The sequence below is a fragment of the Marmota monax genome, unplaced genomic scaffold (genome assembly GCF_021218885.2).
Source record: "Marmota monax isolate L192 unplaced genomic scaffold, Marmota_monax_Labrador192_F-V1.1 WCK01_AAM20220418_F8-fsc00027, whole genome shotgun sequence".
In the NCBI taxonomy this organism is placed as follows: domain Eukaryota; kingdom Metazoa; phylum Chordata; class Mammalia; order Rodentia; family Sciuridae; genus Marmota; species Marmota monax.
This window is the reverse complement of record NW_026694617.1, coordinates 10,002,266-10,021,781: the sequence shown is the minus strand read 5'-3', so window position 1 is coordinate 10,021,781 and position 19,516 is coordinate 10,002,266. Positions and strand designations below refer to the sequence as shown.

The 19,516-nt window shown below is 35.3% G+C and overlaps 1 protein-coding gene across 1 annotated transcript in view; it reads right to left on the bottom strand.

Moving 5' to 3' along the window:
* Positions 1 to 19,516, bottom strand: part of Cped1 (cadherin like and PC-esterase domain containing 1) — a 263,515-nt gene that overhangs the window by 139,851 nt on the left and 104,148 nt on the right. Inside the window, exons 8-9 of the mRNA XM_046422379.2 lie at positions 1,888 to 2,030; positions 1,075 to 1,147 (exon numbers count right to left, since the gene is read on the bottom strand). Of these exons, the coding sequence (XP_046278335.1) occupies positions 1,075 to 1,147; positions 1,888 to 2,030 (216 nt within the window). The remainder of the gene's footprint in view (positions 1 to 1,074; positions 1,148 to 1,887; positions 2,031 to 19,516) is intronic.

The window sequence follows — 19,516 nt, the reverse complement described above, 5'->3', positions numbered from 1 at the left end:
TAATACAGAACACTTTTCTGAAGTACACATTTTTAAAAGCCTAATATCAACTATTAGATATGTGTACAAAGTAAAGCTAAATTGGTCATTATAAGATGTCATTTCATAAACTTCAAAAGGAAAAAGAAACTTTTTTTGCATTTTACCTCTGAGCTACAGGCTCAGGCTTTTTTTTTTTTTTCTTTTTTTTTTTTTGGAGACAGGTTCTCACAAAGTTTCTTAGGGCTTCACTAAGTTGCTGAGACTAGCCTCAAATGCCTCAGCCTCCCAAGGCATTGAGATTATAGACATGTGCCATTGCACCTGGCCAAAGTTTCAAAATTTTATAGGTAAATCTTAAAGTTATTCAACCAAATGTCTATAATTGCTTTTCCTGAATTACAGTTTGAAAACAAATAATGCTATATGAATTTGAATTTTGGTTATTCATGCTATTTTATTTATCTTCCCTTCTTCCCACACCAGAACTCAAGAAAGAGCTTCCTGTAGACTAGTTGAACCAAATTGGTTTTTACCTTCTTGCCCCTGAGGGCAATTTTAGAAGAAAAAAAGTACACAAAAGCACTCTAATTTCTATGTATTTATACTAGGGAAAAAATCTCAAAAATCCCCATGGATTTTTAAATTAAAACAGACCAATTTAAAACTAAATGTTCCAACACAAAGAATAAGAGTTACCCTTTTAATAGCACTATGTGAATGCACCATGCAGTCTACTATTTTTCATTATACATCTTGCTTCTCTCATTTAACAAATACTTAGGTTTATTTCACATTTTTTTCATAAACAGTGGCTGAACCATGGAAAAATTCATGTTTGTTCTACATGAACAGGAACACACAGTGGGGATTGGAACTCATAGAATCCTGACATACTAATTGATTTCAAAACCACAATGCATATGAGCCTATAATGGCTTTAATTCAGGTTACTGTTTATCAGTTTGTGATTGTAAATGAAAATCTCTCTCTCTCTCTCTCTCTCTCTCTCTCTCTCTCACACACACACACACACACGCACACACCCTTCACCAGGAGTTGGAAGCTCACACCACTGGGCCTTTGGCAACTCACCTGAAGCACTATAGGGTACCTGAGACTGTCATAACCAATATCAAAAGTTAAAAGTTGAAAGCATAATCTACATCTGAAATAAAAACATAAGACAGCATGAAAATATATTCTCTTTGTTCACTGACTCTACTACTTGGTATCATACAGTTGATGACTACATAGTTAAATGTCAATATCTGTAACCAAAAATTACATATAATTGATTCTTGGATTTGGAATTTGTTTTGTTTCTTAAAGAAAGTGCAAGTATATCTAACATATTCATAACACTTTAAACTATGAAGTTATTCCATGAAAATTTTAATATGGAGGGGAAAAAAGCTCTCCTATTCCTACATGTGAGATGCCTATTCAAGTACAAAGTATAATAATGAGTGTAATAAATTAAGGAACCTCTCTTTTTTATATATGTACTCAATTTAGTATGCCCTTAGAACAAAGGCAATCAATTATACTCAACATACTGAAATACAAGGCTAGGAGTTACTAAACACATTAATAAAGATGTTTGTTTCCTTCTCTACATTTTGAAACACTTAGATAGCCAAGAATAACATTTATTAGGTATGGGTAACACTGCAACCAACAAATACTAAGTCTATATACTAGAAATAGCTGAATTTGAAAGAAAGCTACAATTTAAAAATTAATTTTAAGATTTTGTGTTTTATTTCTTGTCACCAATATTTGGTTACTAACAAGTGCACAACATGCTCTGAAGTTTTAGGATCCATATGTATGTAGAAGATCATACCAACAATTTTTGGAAGACAGATATTTTCTTCTCTTTTTTAAATTAAAATTCATTTTTACCTATGGAAGGTCTTTGGTCCCAGAGTAGACGTTTCACTGAAGACTTCAGCAGCCAGAAGAAGTTTGCTGATTGTTTCCTTCATATTATCAAATGCCTGAAGTGGTGAACTTGTCTTCAGGAATGTCTCAAAAAAAGTTTGCAGCTGTGAACAAAATAAAAGATTTCCTAAGGTACTTAACCTGGCCTTGAATTTGTGATCCTCCTGCCTCAGCCTCTCTAGTGTCTGGGATCACAGGCATGGCCACCACACCATTTCAAGTCAATGTCTTTTAAAGGTATAAAACAAATCTCACATCGCTTCATAGACTTTCTCTAAGAGCAGTCTTCATTTGTCTATCTTTTCCAGGGATATTTCTCTTTTTCACACTCAGAGGAAAAAAAAAGAAAATAAAAAAATAAAATACTTCCTTAAATGGAAAGTTCTAATCTAAGGCTTAAGTGTTTTATAATTTAAATTACAAGGTGAAAGAGAAAGGTTTAAATACCTTGTAATTTAAATCACTTTAGAAGTGCTTACTCCATTTTTTTTTCTTTTATTTCATGGCATCTAATCTTGGAAAATGTAGAGGAGCTTTTCTAACAAGGCTGTGAGCAGAACTCCCAAGTTTAATTGTACTAACAAAGGGACTGGACTTGCTACTCACTCCTCAGAATTTGTATGTCCTCTCTTTAAACTGGGGGTAATATCCACCAATCAGAGTTGTGAAGCCAAATTAGAAGAAAATTTATTTGAAAGCCAATGTGAGGTATGAAATCAAATCTCAGTTATTATCAATTTTCTGCATGTATCTGAATAAAAATAGCATCATCAAAATTATTTCTTTACTGCATTTTTTTCTCTGGATGCACCAACCCAAGTAGAGAGGAATCCAAGAGAATCCCAGTGTTCTGCTGACATACATTTTCATTTAAAATTTCATGTGGATAGAGCAATATTACCAAAGGGCAGATGGAGCTTAAGTTTATGTCTTTTTAGAAATACCATAATTAAAACCATAAATAGTTATTTTTATCTGTTTAATTATTAAAGCAACCAGACAAGGATGCTTAGAGTTAAAGTTCAAATCAAAAGATATATATATATTTTGTACTGTGGCTTGAACCCACAGCGCTCTGCTACTGAGCTGCATCCCCAGCCCTTTTTTTTTTTTTAATTTTATTTTGAGGCAGAGCCTCCTAAGGTACCCAACCTGGCTTTGAATTTGTGATTCTCCTGCCTGCCTAGTAGCTGGAATCACAGGCATGTGCCACCACACCCATTTCAAGTCAATGTTTTCTAAAGGTCTAAAACAAATCTCATGTTGCTTCCTAGACTTTCTCTAAACATACACTTCTAAAGATGAAGAACCAAAAATATTTTTTAAAAAAATATGCAGCAGGTATTCTATTCGTGTTTTTGGAAGAACAGATGAAATGTATCAAAACTGTGTGAGACTTCGAAGTGAAAAACTATTTTGGCTGTGATAATGAAGGGCAAGTATTGATGCAAATCACCAGAGGAAAATGGCAATTGTTATCTTTAAAATGTGCAAGCAAAATTCCCCCAAGAGAAACAAATTCTGGCTTCATAAACTTTTACCAGCTGGAAAACAGAAACCTAATGAGACTACACATTAAAACCCTAAGAAAATATCATCGGCATTTGGCAATTGGGATGTTTTTCCATTTTACTAAGGAAAATGAATGCAGTAATTGTATAATTAAAAGAAAACAAATTAATGCTAACACTAAAACTGCTAACACCCTTGAGTCAAAATAGAGTAACATTATGTTTTTCTAAATAAAAGGAGCATAGTTGTCTCTCCTTCTGGAGTAGGCACACATTTTCCCTTGAATGTGCCTCTGCTTTTTGAAATAACCCTTTGTATGTTTCTAAAAAAAAAAAAATTAAAAAGTAACTCAGCATACTTGATATATTTTATTAGGAACAGCATTGCATTTTTCCATTTTCATGTGAACTGAATATTAAGAGATTAAGGTTAATAATATATGGAAGTTGGAAATGCCTATGTATCATAAGATATCTAAAACTAAGGATCAGATTATATCCTTCATGAGGAAGAAATATTGGCAAATTAACATTTTAGATTGTGTTTAATCTTCTAATGCAGACATAATTATTTCTTAATATTTGACCAGAACCACAATGAATATGGAGTGCTGTTCATTTCATTCATTTCATTCAGCTTTCAGGTGAACTCTACCAAGTGGAAAGAGCTGTGTCCTTGAGAGAGAAGCTGCATAGTGGTAACACTACAGACCAGTGGCAAAAGATTCCACATTCAGCTTTGGTTTTGTATCAAAGTTGTGAGACCTTGTGGGATAAATAATTTCTATTTTACACAGATTGCCAGGATTAAATTAGAGCAGACACAAGAGGCAACATTTGGTACATGTTAGCTACTTTAGTTTTTCATTGATTAAACAAGACAAGTCCTGGAGACCTAAAACTGCTGTAAAAAAAAATGAAACAAAATCTTAAGCAAAACAAGCACAAAATCAAGACATGTCCATGACCACCATTAAAGGAGATTAAAGGAGATTGCAGTTAAAGTGGTCCTTGAACCCAGATTCTCATATAGCAATGTACATGAGTGACACCAACCAAAGAAGAACAGTTTAAAAATAAAGACTTTTGATAGAAATGGTCTAAGGAAAGAGAATAGAGAGGTTTGATGGTTGAATGGATTCCTCCGGAGTTTCCCTCCCAATAGAAGCGAAAGAGCAGAACTGAATGACCCAAATAACTGGGTTTTTCCCCCCCATTACCCTCAGAACTCAGCCTGCAGAGAGAAGGACTAACATCAGCCAATGCTCATGAAAGCTGGGGAATATGAACATAACTGCCTTTATAACTACAAGTGTGGAGAGAGAAAATGACACTCAGAAAGCAAGACTCAAAATGGGACAACTTCTCTTATTTCTACATTAGTTCTGCTTGCAATTTTTGTCTCTGAATGCATTCCCTTTTATCTCTTTGTAAGCATTTCAATTTATGTAAGCCCTTCAATTCAAAGAAAATTCTACATGAGTATGACCTCTTTTATTTAGCTTAGTATAGGGGCAAGCAACCTTCATATGCAAAAAATAAGAGCAGATTTATGCAAGTGATTATATATATATATATATATATATATATATATCACCAAATTTCAATAAATCTCCCAAAGAGGGAATATTTCTATTATTCTTTATTACTAACTAATTCACTCAAAGTGGAAGACTTACTTACATGTCTGGTTATATTACAATTTATTACTCTAATTGTATTTCCTTGATCTAATTACTTGAGTTCTGTTCATCTCGGTGTGCTCAGATGCACAATGATAGAACTGTGTTTGATGCTTCTCAGTATGCATCAGATAATGTCAAATCAGAAATTATTTGATATTAATTCCATTCAAAAGCCATCAGAACCTGAAACCACATCTCACCCAAGAGCTTAATTTTAGCTCAAGCACAGATCTCTAACAGAGCACCTCAACTTCACTGCTAATTTAAAACTATCAATCTTCAATCTGTAAGTTCAAATATTAAGGTGACTTCTCCCTCTCTATATCATCACTTCTAATCAAAGTTTTTCAGTTAAATAAATTTGATAATATAAGTTCCTAAGGAAATCAGTGCCTTGGCAGTGAGAATAAAATAGATAAAAAACTTTTTACAAAACATGAAACTGTTTTATGGACTATAAATTCTCCCACTTCTGTGTAACAAGGAAGTACAAATTTAATGCAAAATAAATTATATAGAAAATGACCTTGTAAGATTATGATTGTAAAACGAGACAGATAAAACATTATTGTGTGTTTCAACTTGTGTAAAATTCAAGCAATAATCAGTGAGGTATTTAAATCTGTACACATCAATCCATTCAAGTTACTTATTGAGATACAAGTACTGAACCACAATTAAAATGCAAGGTCAAGAGAAATTGAGGATGAACTTAACAGAATTTATGGAAAAACTTTGATTATGTATTTGATATCTTCAAATATTTCCAAAGTACACTATGTATTTACCTCATTCTCTTAGCTCACATCTCATACCTCTTCCCTTAGTACATGCTGGGTCCTAACTTATTATTGTGCTCTTCTCCCATAAGATATTGAGCAATTTATTCTCATTGTCCATATGTCATTCATTCTGTATTAAATTTGATGAGCTTCTTGACTGCTCTTGTCATTAGACTGTATTTTTAGATCAGACTATCTTGTTTCATCTTTGGATGTCTGGTGCCTAATGCTGGGTAGGTAAATTCAGCAAATAATAAACAATCCTACACATGACATTATTAAAATCACATAGACTTAGGTAAGAGAAATTGGTTATTGTTATTTTTTGATAATTTTTTTAGTATGGTATATTTATTTCTTGCTTCCATTTCATGAGAAATAAAGACATGCATTTTTCTGGTCACTTATAATAAAATAGTTGAAAAATGGAAGCTTATAGCTGTTTGAGAGGAATTTCGAGATAAGAAAATTCATGAGTTAAAGCAAGGGATGAAAGATTAACTATACAGGTTTTTTAAAAGTAATATTCTTGACTAACTGAGAAACCATAGCAGAATACTAATATTTCATTATTTTGAACTTTGGATAGTGCTTTATAGCATTATATCTTACTAAAGTTTACTAAGATTTCTCTCAATGTTATTATGTGAGAAAGAAATTCTCATCTTCTTAAAGAAGAATACTGGCACTTAAAATCGTCTTTTAACAAATATCTTATGAAAAAGGTATCCAATGTTACTAGTCATTAGAGAAATGAAAATTAAAACCACAGTAAGAGATTACTTCATACCCATTAGGATTATAATTATTTAAAAAAAAAACAGAAAATAATTGTGTTGGCAAGGATATGAAGGAATTGCAATCTACATGCCTTCTGGGTGGGAATGTAAAATGATAGGTACATAATAATGGTTGCTCAAAAAATTAAAAAATATTCATCTTTTGAAAAAAAGATTTAATGTTTGATCAAGCAACTTCACTTCTGGGTATATACCCAAAATAATTAAAAGCAGGATTGCAAAGTGATATCTGCACACCTATAAACAATAGCCAGAAGATGGAAGCAAGCAAGTATACACTGATGGATGAAGGATAACAAAATGTAGTCTATCCATACAAGGAATATTATTCAGCCTTAAGAAAGAAAAATAATTCTGAAATGTGCTAAAATTTGGATGAATATTTATGCCATCATGATAAGCTAAACAATCCAGTCACAACTATATGATTCCACTGACATGAGGCTTCTAGAGTAGTCAAATGCATAGAAACAGAGTAGAGCGGGTTGTCAAAGGGTGAGGGGGAATTACTGTTTAGTGGGTAGGTAGTACATTATTTCAGTTGTGCAAAACTTTCTGGAGACTGCGTGCAAAACAGTGTGAATATACGTACCCCAAATGAAATGTACACTTTACAGTGGTCAAGATGATAAATGTTTTGTTGCTATGTATATCAACATGATCTAAAATTTCTCATATTATTTTGAGGTTCTCACAGCCACACTTCTTGCAACAAATATATTTTAACCACTGGCTAATTTAGTACCACCAAAGTCAAGCTTGCACTTTTTATTCATTTGCTAAGAAGTAAAATAGCACACAACAAGCTTGATTGCAAAGAACGATCTAGAAGTGATAGAACACAGAGCCAAGTGGTGGCCGTTTCAGGTTATGGTTAAGAGGGACTATTACATAAGGGTTCAGACATAATTTTACTCATTTGTAAAGGGAAAGGCACTCAAGTATATAAAAATCCAAGATACTGTGACCAAAACCAAATTAAAAGAGAATATGGATGCATTCAAATCTACTGGGTCTGCCACGAGACCAGTGCGAGCTTCATAAAAGAAGGTTTGATGCATAAGAAATTGCTAGTGAGTTTAAATTAAAGAGACAGACTCTCATTTACCTTTAAACCCCAGCTCTGAGACGGCTTCTCCTAGCTCCTGCTCCAGCCACCTAATGAGGTGGCCCTGGCAAGGTTTACAGAAGAGATTAGTGAGAAAGAGAGCCCTCGCCAGGGAGTGAGCTTTTATTGGGGAATATAAAATTCAAAGGAAAATCCCATCCAATGAAGGTTAAGGAGGGCAGCATCCCAAGGTCAGGGCCAGCGATTGGGTCTTCAGGTCAGTGGCCAGGCACGCCTCTGCACGGACAAGCCCTCTTACCTGGGTCAGGGTAGGGAAGGCTCTGACACCACTGTGTCTAAGGGCCTCTCACCTAGCCAGGGAGGTAACTCAAATCACGTGCGAGAATGGCCTCCTACAACTGGGGTTTTATTGTTGTTGTTGTTGTTGTTTTGTGGCACCAGAGATTGAATTCAGGGTACTTTACTACTGAACACATCTCTAGCCCAAAACAGCGTGGTAGTATGGTACTGGCATTAAAAAGAGAAATACAGATAAATGGAGTAGACAAAGATGCCAAAAACATGTTTTGAAGACAACCCCATTAATAAACGGTGCTGGGAAAATGGGATATCCAATTATAGAAGAATGAAATGAGAACCCTATCTGGAATCCTGCACAAAAGTCAACTCCAAATGGATCAAGACTTAAGACCAGAAACTCTGTCTGCCAGACAAATACATAGGGAAAACACTGCAACAGCTAGGTGCAAAAAACAACTTCCTGAATAGAACACCTGTGGTTCAGCCAATAAAACCAGGAACTGATGAACCGAATGGTATCAAATTAGAAAGTTTCTGCACAGCAAAGGACACAATTAGCAGAGTGAAAAGACAGCCTGTCGAGTGGGAGAAAAGCTTAGCTACTCTTACAACAGAGGATTCATATTTAGAATAATGAAGAGCTCAAAAATTTAACATCAAATAATACTAATAATAACCTTTTTATTTTTTATTGTGAGACAGAGTCTCACTAAGTTGTCCAGGCTGGCCTTGAACTTGTGATCCTTCCACCTCAGCCTATCAAGTCGCTGGGATAACAGGCAGGCACCACCCAGCCTGACTTAAATCTACCCAATTTTTATGCAACTGGATTGAAGTCTATTGTTCTTGATAAATATTATTATTTTGGCTTTTTCAGACTCAACAGAGATTTCTCAGACTTTGACCTAACCAATCTGTCTCCTAGCCATTTGCACAACAGTATAAAATGTATCTGAAGTGATCCAAATACCTCAGAATTTTATATTAATATATGTTATATATGAAAGTCTTTTTTGATTGCCCTATAAAATTATCAATAAGAAAAAAATGTGTTTATAAGTTTTTAAAAAATTTCAATGACTTATGGTTATAAGCTAAAAGAAAAATTCTTCCAGAGAGTTCAGATACAATTATTGACCATACACAATTGGTCAGAACAATAAAAGTATTCAAATATTATTAAATAATTTATAAAATAAAAAAGGAAATTATATTAGGAATATACCTCTCATGGAGATATGATTTCTTTTTATTCAATTAATTCATATATCCCTTGAAAGAATATTTCTTGTTGTTGGACCAAGGATTCAGCATCTACATTAATATTATCTTTAATAAAAGCATGGGGGAGACTTGATCGTATAAGTGCATAGGTTGCCCAGAAGAATCTACATATAGAACATGACTCAATTCTTTGAACTCCCTCTAAGGTTCAGACATAATTTTACTCATTTGTAGAGAGAAGGGCACTCAAGTATATAAAAATCTAAGATACTGTGACCAAAACCAAATTAAAAGAGAATATGGATACATCTACTGGGGTTTTATTGTTGTTGTTGTTTTGTGGCACCAGAGATTGAGCTCAGGGTGAAAAAAATCATGTAATGATTTATCATGAAATATTCAATTGTGTTTAAACCAACTGAAAAACAACCTTCCTTGTGAGGGGTTTACTACCTAATGGTTAGCATCCTTCACCTTCTCTAATGACACATTTAATATTTCTCTTTTTGGGTCACATTTTTTTTTCACTCTGGAGCTATCATTATCACAATGCTAGGACCAGGTAAAAGCCAGCTCTTTCTTTTGAAAGATGTCTATGAAAGCTTTGGGGGAGCAGAGTGCGTTTCAACGGTGCCTTCTCAGCCAGATGAAATTGTTGGCAGGTAAACACACAGGCTCAGAGCAGGCACCTTCTACATAATCAGAGGCTGTGGCAGGAAAAGATGTGCTAGTGAGGGCTCTGTACCCCTGGAAGAAGTCTTAAGAAGTTTTAAAGAGACATGATTTAAGGAGGAGATATTTTAAAATAGAAGAAAAATAAGGAAAAAAAAACTTTAAAGGATATAAATGACTAAATTGCAAATATAGGTAGTGATGTAGCTTTTATTTAGTGCTCAGGTGTTATGTGAATATAATCCCTGTCTCATAATCCTATGTTGTATTTAATAATAATCAGTAACCTCAGCCAAACTGACATTATGTGGCAGACACTGTGCTTTTTACAGGCACTGTTTTTTTGTGTGTGTTTGTATATAGTGATGTTGTCATCACTGTTTTATAAGTGGAGAAATGGGGCTTGTGAATGCAAGTTATGTGCCTAGGGTTGTACAGCCATCAGTGATAAATATGAGTGTTGAAGCCCATCTGTGTGATTGCAAATTCCCCCACCCTGCGTCATTATTTCTGCCCCTGCGCCTTTAATTGTAGTACACTTCGGAATGTGGACAGACCTGACACACAGAAGAATGAATCATCTGTGTTTTCTCTTCCAAGGAAAATGTATTTGAAACTGTCATAATTACCAAGCACATGCTTTTACAACCACAGATCTAAAATATCAATTCAACAACTTGAGTATTCATGTAGTCTAAATACCTTTTGGAAAACTAAGACTTTTCTGTAACTTAAATTCCCCAGATCAAGAAAAAAAATTGTGTTAAATCAAATGATTTAAGAATATAAATATTCTCATCATTTGTTTTAGTTCATTGAAAACTGGCTTGCTTTAGGGCAAACCATGGAAAAACTGAATTAGCTAAACCTAAATTAGGATGCTTCTTACTCATTCCTTGGAATTAGATCAAAAACTTCAATATTGAAATAAGTCTCATGCTTCTAGCGACATGAATAATTTTATTCATTTATACTTCTTAATAATCCTCAGCTTTAAAGTATATATTAAGCTTGGAAATTCAGAATACAGGGTCTGTGTGATCTAAGCAGTCTCACAATTGAAAATTTTGAATTCTCCCACAAGAATATGTAAGAGAATTGATCAGAAGCAGTATGCAGAATTACAAAAGGCTGTGAATAGCATAAAAATTTGACTATTTGCTTTGAATGGTGAAACCTTGATTGCATCATATTCAACTTTCTCAGAGAAGTGCCAGGTTTTCTTTATTATCACTTCCAAAATCTCTCAGTGGGATATAGAGGAGCAAAGAGATTTGACAGTAAAGATCAAAAACTAAGCTGTAAAGATTTTATCATTGAACTTTCTATGTATATGTCTACTCATTTTCTTATATGAATGCCATTGTTCAAGCAGGTCACAACTATTTCCGTTAAAGTACAAGCCTTCTTTAAGCTTCAATAAAATAAGGTCTGACAGCTCATTTGAAAACTTTCCATCATTCATTAATTATTGTGACTAGAAGGTGACATTGAAATTGGTAATATTTATAACAGGTAATATATATGACCGGCAGTACAAAATTTGCAAATAGGGATACATTTGACAGCAAATCCCTATCTCTTACTTCTATAAATACTCTCAAATGAGTAAGACAGAAATATTTTGTTCTGAATATTTTATTTTATATGAGTATTGATCTATTTTAGGTCTTATTAAGTATCATGGTCAAATACAAAAGAAAAGGGACTATATTCATTATAAAAATAATGGGTTCTGCAAAGGCTGAATGTTTTCTCTGATAAGTCGTTGCTGATCCATAATGGGCTAGGGCTGGGGGGAGGAACTTTGGATAGGGAAAAGGGGAAGGGAGGAGGCATGGGGGTAGAAAAGATGGTGGAGTGAGACGGACATCATTACCCCAGGTACATGTATAAAGACACAAATGGTGTGACTCTATTTTGTGTACAACCAGAGAAAAATTATGCCTCATTTGTGCACTATAAATCGAAATGCATTCTGCTGTCATGTATAACTAATTAGAACAAATAAACTAAAAAGAAGAAAGTTTTTTTAAAAAAAATAAAAATAATGGGTTCTGGTTGGACAATAAGCAAATGAGGAGCAATTAGTCCTAATTTATGAATACCTGCAGGGTTAAATTGTATTCAATCTATAATAGATTTATTACAACTCTCTGTGTTTTCTTATATGTCTCTCATATCAGTTAGCTTATACCTCTCTTGCACCAACCAATCAAACATGTGATATTTGAAATGGACATTTAGTATTATGCATAACTTAAAAATTCATGATTTAGTGTCTAGCCACATAGAATGCTATCCAGCCCAAGTCAACAATTTCTCATTGAATTCTGAGGACTGACTACTGACTTAAATCTTCCCATTTTCTTTTCCATTGCTACCAAGTCATCTTTGGGAAGCACAGCTCGAGTCATGTCACTCCCCAGATGATAAAGGACAGAAATCTCCAAGGGTTACAGAAGGAAGTGACATGACAGGCACCAGAATTCCTTTTTGTTACAAAGTGATATTTTTATTTAAGAACTCAAAAAGTGATACAATTCTGAAACTTCCTTTTATTTAAAACCCCTACATGCATATTCCTTTGCCAATATTATAACCTATAGTCAAGACCTTTTATGTACATATGGGTGAACTAATTGGAAATGTTAGTCATCTAACTCACAGAAAACTCACACATAGGCATGAGAGCAAGAACATAAAGACATTTGCAAAGGAATCTCAGGGCAGAGTCATCCTAGGTTTTGCAATTTCCCCAAATTTGAAAGTTTTTATACCTACATTTATTTCACCTGAAATGTTTTCAAGCGATTTTCCTATATTGATTCTTTAAGCATACAACTCTGTAGCATGGGGAACGTACTTGACACAGCACGCTTGCCTCAGGCCCTGAGCTCCAATTTCAGCAGTCAGTGTGTTTTATGAAGGGAACCCCTGTGGTTACTTAGTACCACAGTTGTCAGGGGGTAATTAAGACAGATTTTATTCACTGCAGGTCTGAGTACCAATCCTAACTGACAAATATTAGTTGTCATCTCGCCTACACCATGAATCTTTACTTCCTCATCCTCAGAGGGAGTAGAAACATATCACTGTATGTCCCAGGGTCCTTGAAAGTTTCAAATGGGACCATATATGACAACACAGTCAGAAGTACAAAACAACGATCAGTTTACATTTCACATTCTATGAAGTTTAAGTTCCTCAGGTTTGATTCTTAATACATCCTACCTGGTTTCATCCACTCCATAAATCCTGTACTTTTTTCTTGTTTCTTCCCCATCCATCCTCCCTCAGGCCACACTCTCTAGCCAAATAAGGCAGCTTCATGATGTCTTTGCACAGCAAGTGTAGATATCCCCTCTGCATCTCTAAAAAAATCCGACTTGTTCTTCCAAGCTTTAGCTAAAATACCATCCATCCTATGAAACCTACCTCACTCCCCCAGGCTGAATAATTCCATCTTTACTATCCTGGCAACTCTGAGCCATTTATTGCATCCTCTCCTCTGTTGAAATCATTTATTAACATGCATTTCTCTCTGGGTGAAGAGTTCTTTGAAAGAACCAGTATTTCTTTTTTGAGTCCCTCTTCACACTGTCCAGCACACCGTAGATATGCTTCAAACAGTTCTGGAATACAACTGTGTTAAATTAACGATAAATGATCATTGACATACTCAATATCACTTTTGCTTGAATTGTTTTGGGTTCCATGATCAAACAAACAAAAAATCTTATACATGCTCAGGAGATACAGAGTGAAAGCAGTGATTTTCCACCAATTTGTTGAGGAAATTGTGTCATTTTCAAATCTTACTTTGTGAAGGACAATCATTAGAAATACATTCTTCTCTACAGAAGAAGCCATTGGATAAGATACTCTTCCTGCATTCTCTTGTCCCTTGCCTCTTATTTAAATAGTTCCCTGTTCTCACGTTTGAATTCCATCGTGTCAAATGTGCTGAAAATCTGCCCTAACATGAAATATTTCTTTTTTATTTTAAAGTAATAAAATGATATATTGAAAATCTTTTTTAACATTAGCATAGCAGTTTACAAAAATAAAAATAAAAATGGCCATAAATTCTTCCCGCCAACCCCAGTGTGCACACTTCTTTGCAGTATGACTTGGAAGATTTCTCATGTAGAGATGTTCTTCACCCTTTGAGTCTTGGCTTATCTGTGTGGTATTCTTTGACCAATAGGACATTCACAAATGTGATACAAACTGCTTTTGCTTCCTATCACTGCTATAACAAATTACTGAAAACTTGGTGACATAAAACAACAGAAATGTATTCTCTCACAATTCTGGAGGCTTACAAGTCTGAAATTAATGTGTCCACAGGACCATGTTTCCTAGTAAAAGACAATCCATTCCTGTCCTCTTTCAGCTCCTGGTGGCTGTTGGAATTCCTTGGCCTGTGGGTCCAAGATTCTAATCTCCTCTCCTATCTTCACATCCTTTCTGTGTGTCTGCTCCTCTTGTCTGTTATCAGTTCACTTTCTGACTTTCTCTTACAAGAATATATGTTGTGGAATTTAGGGCCTCCCTTTATAATTCAAAATGATCTTATGTTAAATTCCTTGATTAGTCGCATCTGCCAAAACCTTCTGTCAAAATATGGCCAAATTCTTGGTTGTAGGAGTTAGGACATGGATATGGCTTTTGAAAGGTGGGTATTTAGTCTACTACAAAAGCAAACGCTTGAAAAAAACTTGGCCTTCAGAGTTGTTCCCTTGCAATTCTTGGGATCCCTGACACCGAATTGCCTACTGGATGATGAAAGACACGTGGCCACAACATCCTTATGACCCTGAAACTCAGCCACAGCCAGGCTGGTGAGTGAAGCCAGGTTAGACCACCCAGCCCCAGCTCAACTACCAACTCCCTGCAGAAACCAGCAGGGTCCGCCCAGCCAACCCACAGAATCATGAGAAGTAACTGTTTGTTTGCTCAGTCATGTTAGAAGGTGGTTTGTTGTACCAAAGCTAACTGATTCAGTATGGATTTTTTTTTTTTTTGTAGTTGTAGATGGACAGCATGCCTTTATTTTATTTGTTTCATTTTTATGTGGAGCTAAGGATTGAACCCAGTGCCTCACATATGCTAGGCAAGCTATCTGCCACTGAGCTACAGCCCCAGTCCATCAATATGCTTTTTTGTTGTTTAATTTCTGCCTTCTTTTCTTTTTTAAATGGAGCCTTCAACTCTTACCTCTATGAACCTCTCATATGGAGAAGGTGAACCAAGAGCGTCATTTTAAAATGTTACTGTTATTTTCAGTCCTGAGAATGCAGTCTAATGCCTGCTGCTTCTGTTTTGAGTTCTTCATTAAGATTCCATCCAATTTCACTTTGGCTTCTATGCCAAACACTGAGTAAATTTAACCCTTGTCAGGATAGACCTTTTTCCAAGCATTTTCTCCTCACCTTCCTGTCTCAATATTTCACAGTCAACTACTCTACTACTCCTCCAAGGGGCTAAACTTGTGCCTGGAGGCATCACCTCTATGAGAATACCCCTTTAACCCAGGGTGGCTGCCTCAAGTTTTTATAGCAATAGGGATGTGGACATGTGAGAACCACATTGTCACATTAGGATGGGCAAGCAAGGTCTTCTCTTGTTTTAGAGGCGATAGAAAACTTTGGTTGGAAACTAGAGGGTGGGGACTGGGGAGAGAAGAGGCAGAGAGATAACTTTAAAGGTGAAAGCAACACCAAACCCTGAAGGAGAGACTTTTCTTTGTAGGGCTCCCAGTTGGGTGTGGAGCAAACAAAGCCTGAGAAGAGGCAAATGAGTAAGAGCCTTCCCTAATGGGTCAGCTGCTCTAAGATCAGAAACCCATCTGTTAGGATTTGGATATGAGGTGTCCCCCCAAAACTCATGTGTGCAACAATACAAGAAAGTTTAGAGGTGAAATGATTACATTTATGAGAGCTTTAACATAATCCATGCATTATTCTGCTGATAGGGATTAACTGGTTGGTTGCTGCAGGCAGGTAAGGTATGGCTGGAGGAGGTGGATCACTGGGGCCATGCCTTTGGGGTTTATATTTTGTCTCTGATTGAGCTGAGCTTAGGCTCTCTCTGCTTCCTGATTGCCATATCCTGATCTGCTTTCCTCCTCCACACCCTTCTGCCATGGTGCTGTCTCACCTTGGGTGCAGAACAATGGAGTTGGCTGTTCATGAACTGAGACCTCTGAAACCTTGAACCAAATCAACTTATCCCCCTCTAAATTTTTTCTTGTCAGATCTTTTGGTCACAGAGAAGAAATAGCTGATCTCCCCACTTCCTCATTTCTCCTTTCTCTTTCCCACTCCTTCTGACTAGTCATTTCCCATCAGATCTCTCTCAGTAAATGCCACTGAAATTCAAATTATGGTTGAAGAGTCATCCTTGAACCTGCTCTGTCTACCCCTTCTCATGGCCCAACACCAATTCTCATGTCCACCTCTGAGATGTATTAGTCCATCATCTCCCAACCTGTTCATTTTTAGTTATATAAAATCTATTATTATTTGTATTTGTTCATACATGTATAATTAATTTGGCTGTTTTTCATCAATCTGTTTTTCATCAATCATTCCATACAAGAATAAACTCCACTAAGGTGAGGACTTTGTATCATTTATACAATGCCATTGGAGATTAACTTGATGTCTATCTATGAGACGTTCCAGTAAATGTCTTAAAGGGAATAAAAGGATTTTTTAACCTATATGAAAGCTATTCCTATTTTACAGACATGTAAAGTGTCCAGAGAGGTTCAAATACGTGTATACAGTCATACAGTTGGTACAAGGACTTTCCTATTTGAACATCTATCCCTGGGCTTCTAGAGGTTGTGCCTTTAGATTTTTCTTTTCTGTTCTGCATATCCAATACTACAGATCTCCCACAAGTGATTCATTTTTCTCTCCAGTAGAGTAAAATTACAGTCAGATATTTGCTTATTATTCAGCCTGAAAGGAACCATCATTGTCCTATTCATATTTAAAATCACACTTCTTTTTACTGTAACAGTGACTCCTTGAGAGAATGAAAATGAAATGTATTTCCTTAGCATAATGTTTTTCTTCTGTGACTTCTGACTTTAGATAATGGTTTGGTTTTGTGACTTGAATACTTATTCTGCATGTAGATGGTCTGGACAATCAAGCACAAGGAAAAATTATCTCACCTTTCAAATACATCTGGAAAAAAAATCCTAGCAGAAATGGTTCTGCTAGAAATTTCTACCAAACCACAAAGCATCACTTTGGAATAGTTTTTATAAAAAGGAGGAGGAAGCTGTGGTGTCTAGAATTATTGACTTGTGGAAGCTAGACACCAGGCTGGGGAAGCTGACAGAGCACAAGCCATACTGCACATGGATATGGATATATATGAACAGAGGGATACCTAGAATTTCATCTACTGTTTGCAGTCACTTTCTCCAAATTTTAAAGACATGCTTCAAAGAGCTTGTATGAACTGCCTGCACAGGCTTGGGGGAGCTGGGGTTACAAAGTAGGAGAACAGCTGTATGACAGAGGAGAGTGATGTCTACAGAAATGCTCCCTATCAGTCAATGAGGAGGTTGGAGAATGGCTGCCTTGCAGGCAGATGCTCCATAGAGATACAGCTAACAAAAGCAGTGAGGTATGTCTTTATACTGCAGTAGGCAGGGAATACAGCACTTTGCATGTGTGCAGAATCCTGAAAAAAGAATATGCCTTGATAGCACTTAGAAAAATGAAAGATACATTTTATCTCCATATCAAAATATTAAATCATTCACATAATTTCAAAGAATTCAGGTTAACAGCAGATCTGAGGTTTAAATTAAAATCAAACAGAAGTAACACAAATGATACGGGGAAAAAAGTAATACATTCTTAGATGCCAATTCCAGATTTATAGTAATTTAAAAAAATCTTGTGTATTGAAAAATCTTCTTAATTGGAAATAGAATGTCTACAGATTTACAAATGCTGAAATTTTTCCAGATAATTTTGTGGCCTAGCAACTTCAATTGCACTGAAGATTATCATCATTCGGAATCTCTACTTATCAGTGTACCTTCCTAACACAATTATACATTATCAAATAACTTTAAAAGATAAGTGTGTAAAATCCAAAGAAAGGAAAAGGTCAAGGCTTTGCTGAATGAGCATTTGTACCTTTATTTTCCCCCCTTTCATCTTTGGACAGCTCAGGCTATTAGTGCAATGCCAAAAAAGACCACTTGGTGGCAGCAATACAGTAAATTTTGTGCTTCATAAGGATGTGGGTTTCCTTGGTGACAAAAAATTGCTGTTTCTTCCAAATTTGAAACCACAGTTTAATATATGGGAAGGAAAAGTTGTATTTCATTTTAAACTTACAGTGCATAAATCACATAAGACAAATGCAAGTCAAATTTTTTCCTGAAGGGAGCAAAAGTCTGTCTTCCTTTAGCAAACAAATCAGTTTTACCTAGTTGGCACATTTGGGGACATCTTATATTTAGAATTTGCCACAGCCTCTGAGACAGATCTCAAGGAATAAAGTAAATTGTTAATAGAAATGTTAAAATGAGAAATGCCTGATATGTTTCAAAATGTATTAGCAAAAAATTATTTTGTTGTATACCCTAAGATAAAATATCATATCTTCCCCACTGGTACATTTTCTGTAATAAATTTACATATTAAACTAATTGATTTTTGAGACATTTTCTGCCACTATTTTCACTTTAATACTTTGTTCTCACATCCCCATTGTAAAGAAGTTATTTTTATTGCTAATTATTATTTCAATATTATCCTGAGTGGAATTTCTGTTCCAAGCCTTTTCTGCCCCTGTGCCTACTGGGTAATGAACAATGTCCCAGGTGTTAAAGGTTTATTTCCTATTTAACTGAAGAATAAACATACTCTCTTCTTTCAAGGATTTCAAACATATTTAGGCAAGTAAATTTTTCTTCTTGGTTTTTGTTCCATTGTTTCTTTGCTGATTCTTTTCTTTATCTGATTTTTACCTCCAACATGTTTTCCTTTCAGCAAGTGATATTTAACATTATCACAATGATGAGAAGCTCAGGTGAGCCTTGTTGTCAAAGTCCAGGGATAAAGATTTATAAATTCAGCAATTCTCTAGGTACCTGCACAGAAATGGAAAAATTCAGAAAACTTGCTGAGTGTGGCCTTAATTCAGGGTTCCTTACCCAAAGATCCTTCTTAACAATTCTTCCATGTGGAGGGTAGTGAAGAAGGGACTACAGCTCTCTCTTACATCTTTCTGATTTAGCTAGTTCATTTATTAAGGAAATAATAACTAGGAGAGTAGTCAAGGAGGAGAAATGGAGAGAGGTTGATCAATGGGTACTAAGTTTTAGTTAGATAAGAGCAAGAAGATCTGGTGTGCTATTGCACAGTAGAGTGATTACAGATAATGATAATGTACTGCACATTTCATAAAACTAGAAGAAAGGAGTTTCAATGCGTTCACCAGAAGAAAATGACAAATGTTTTGAGGAGATAAATAGGTTTAACCTGACTTGAATGTTACACAA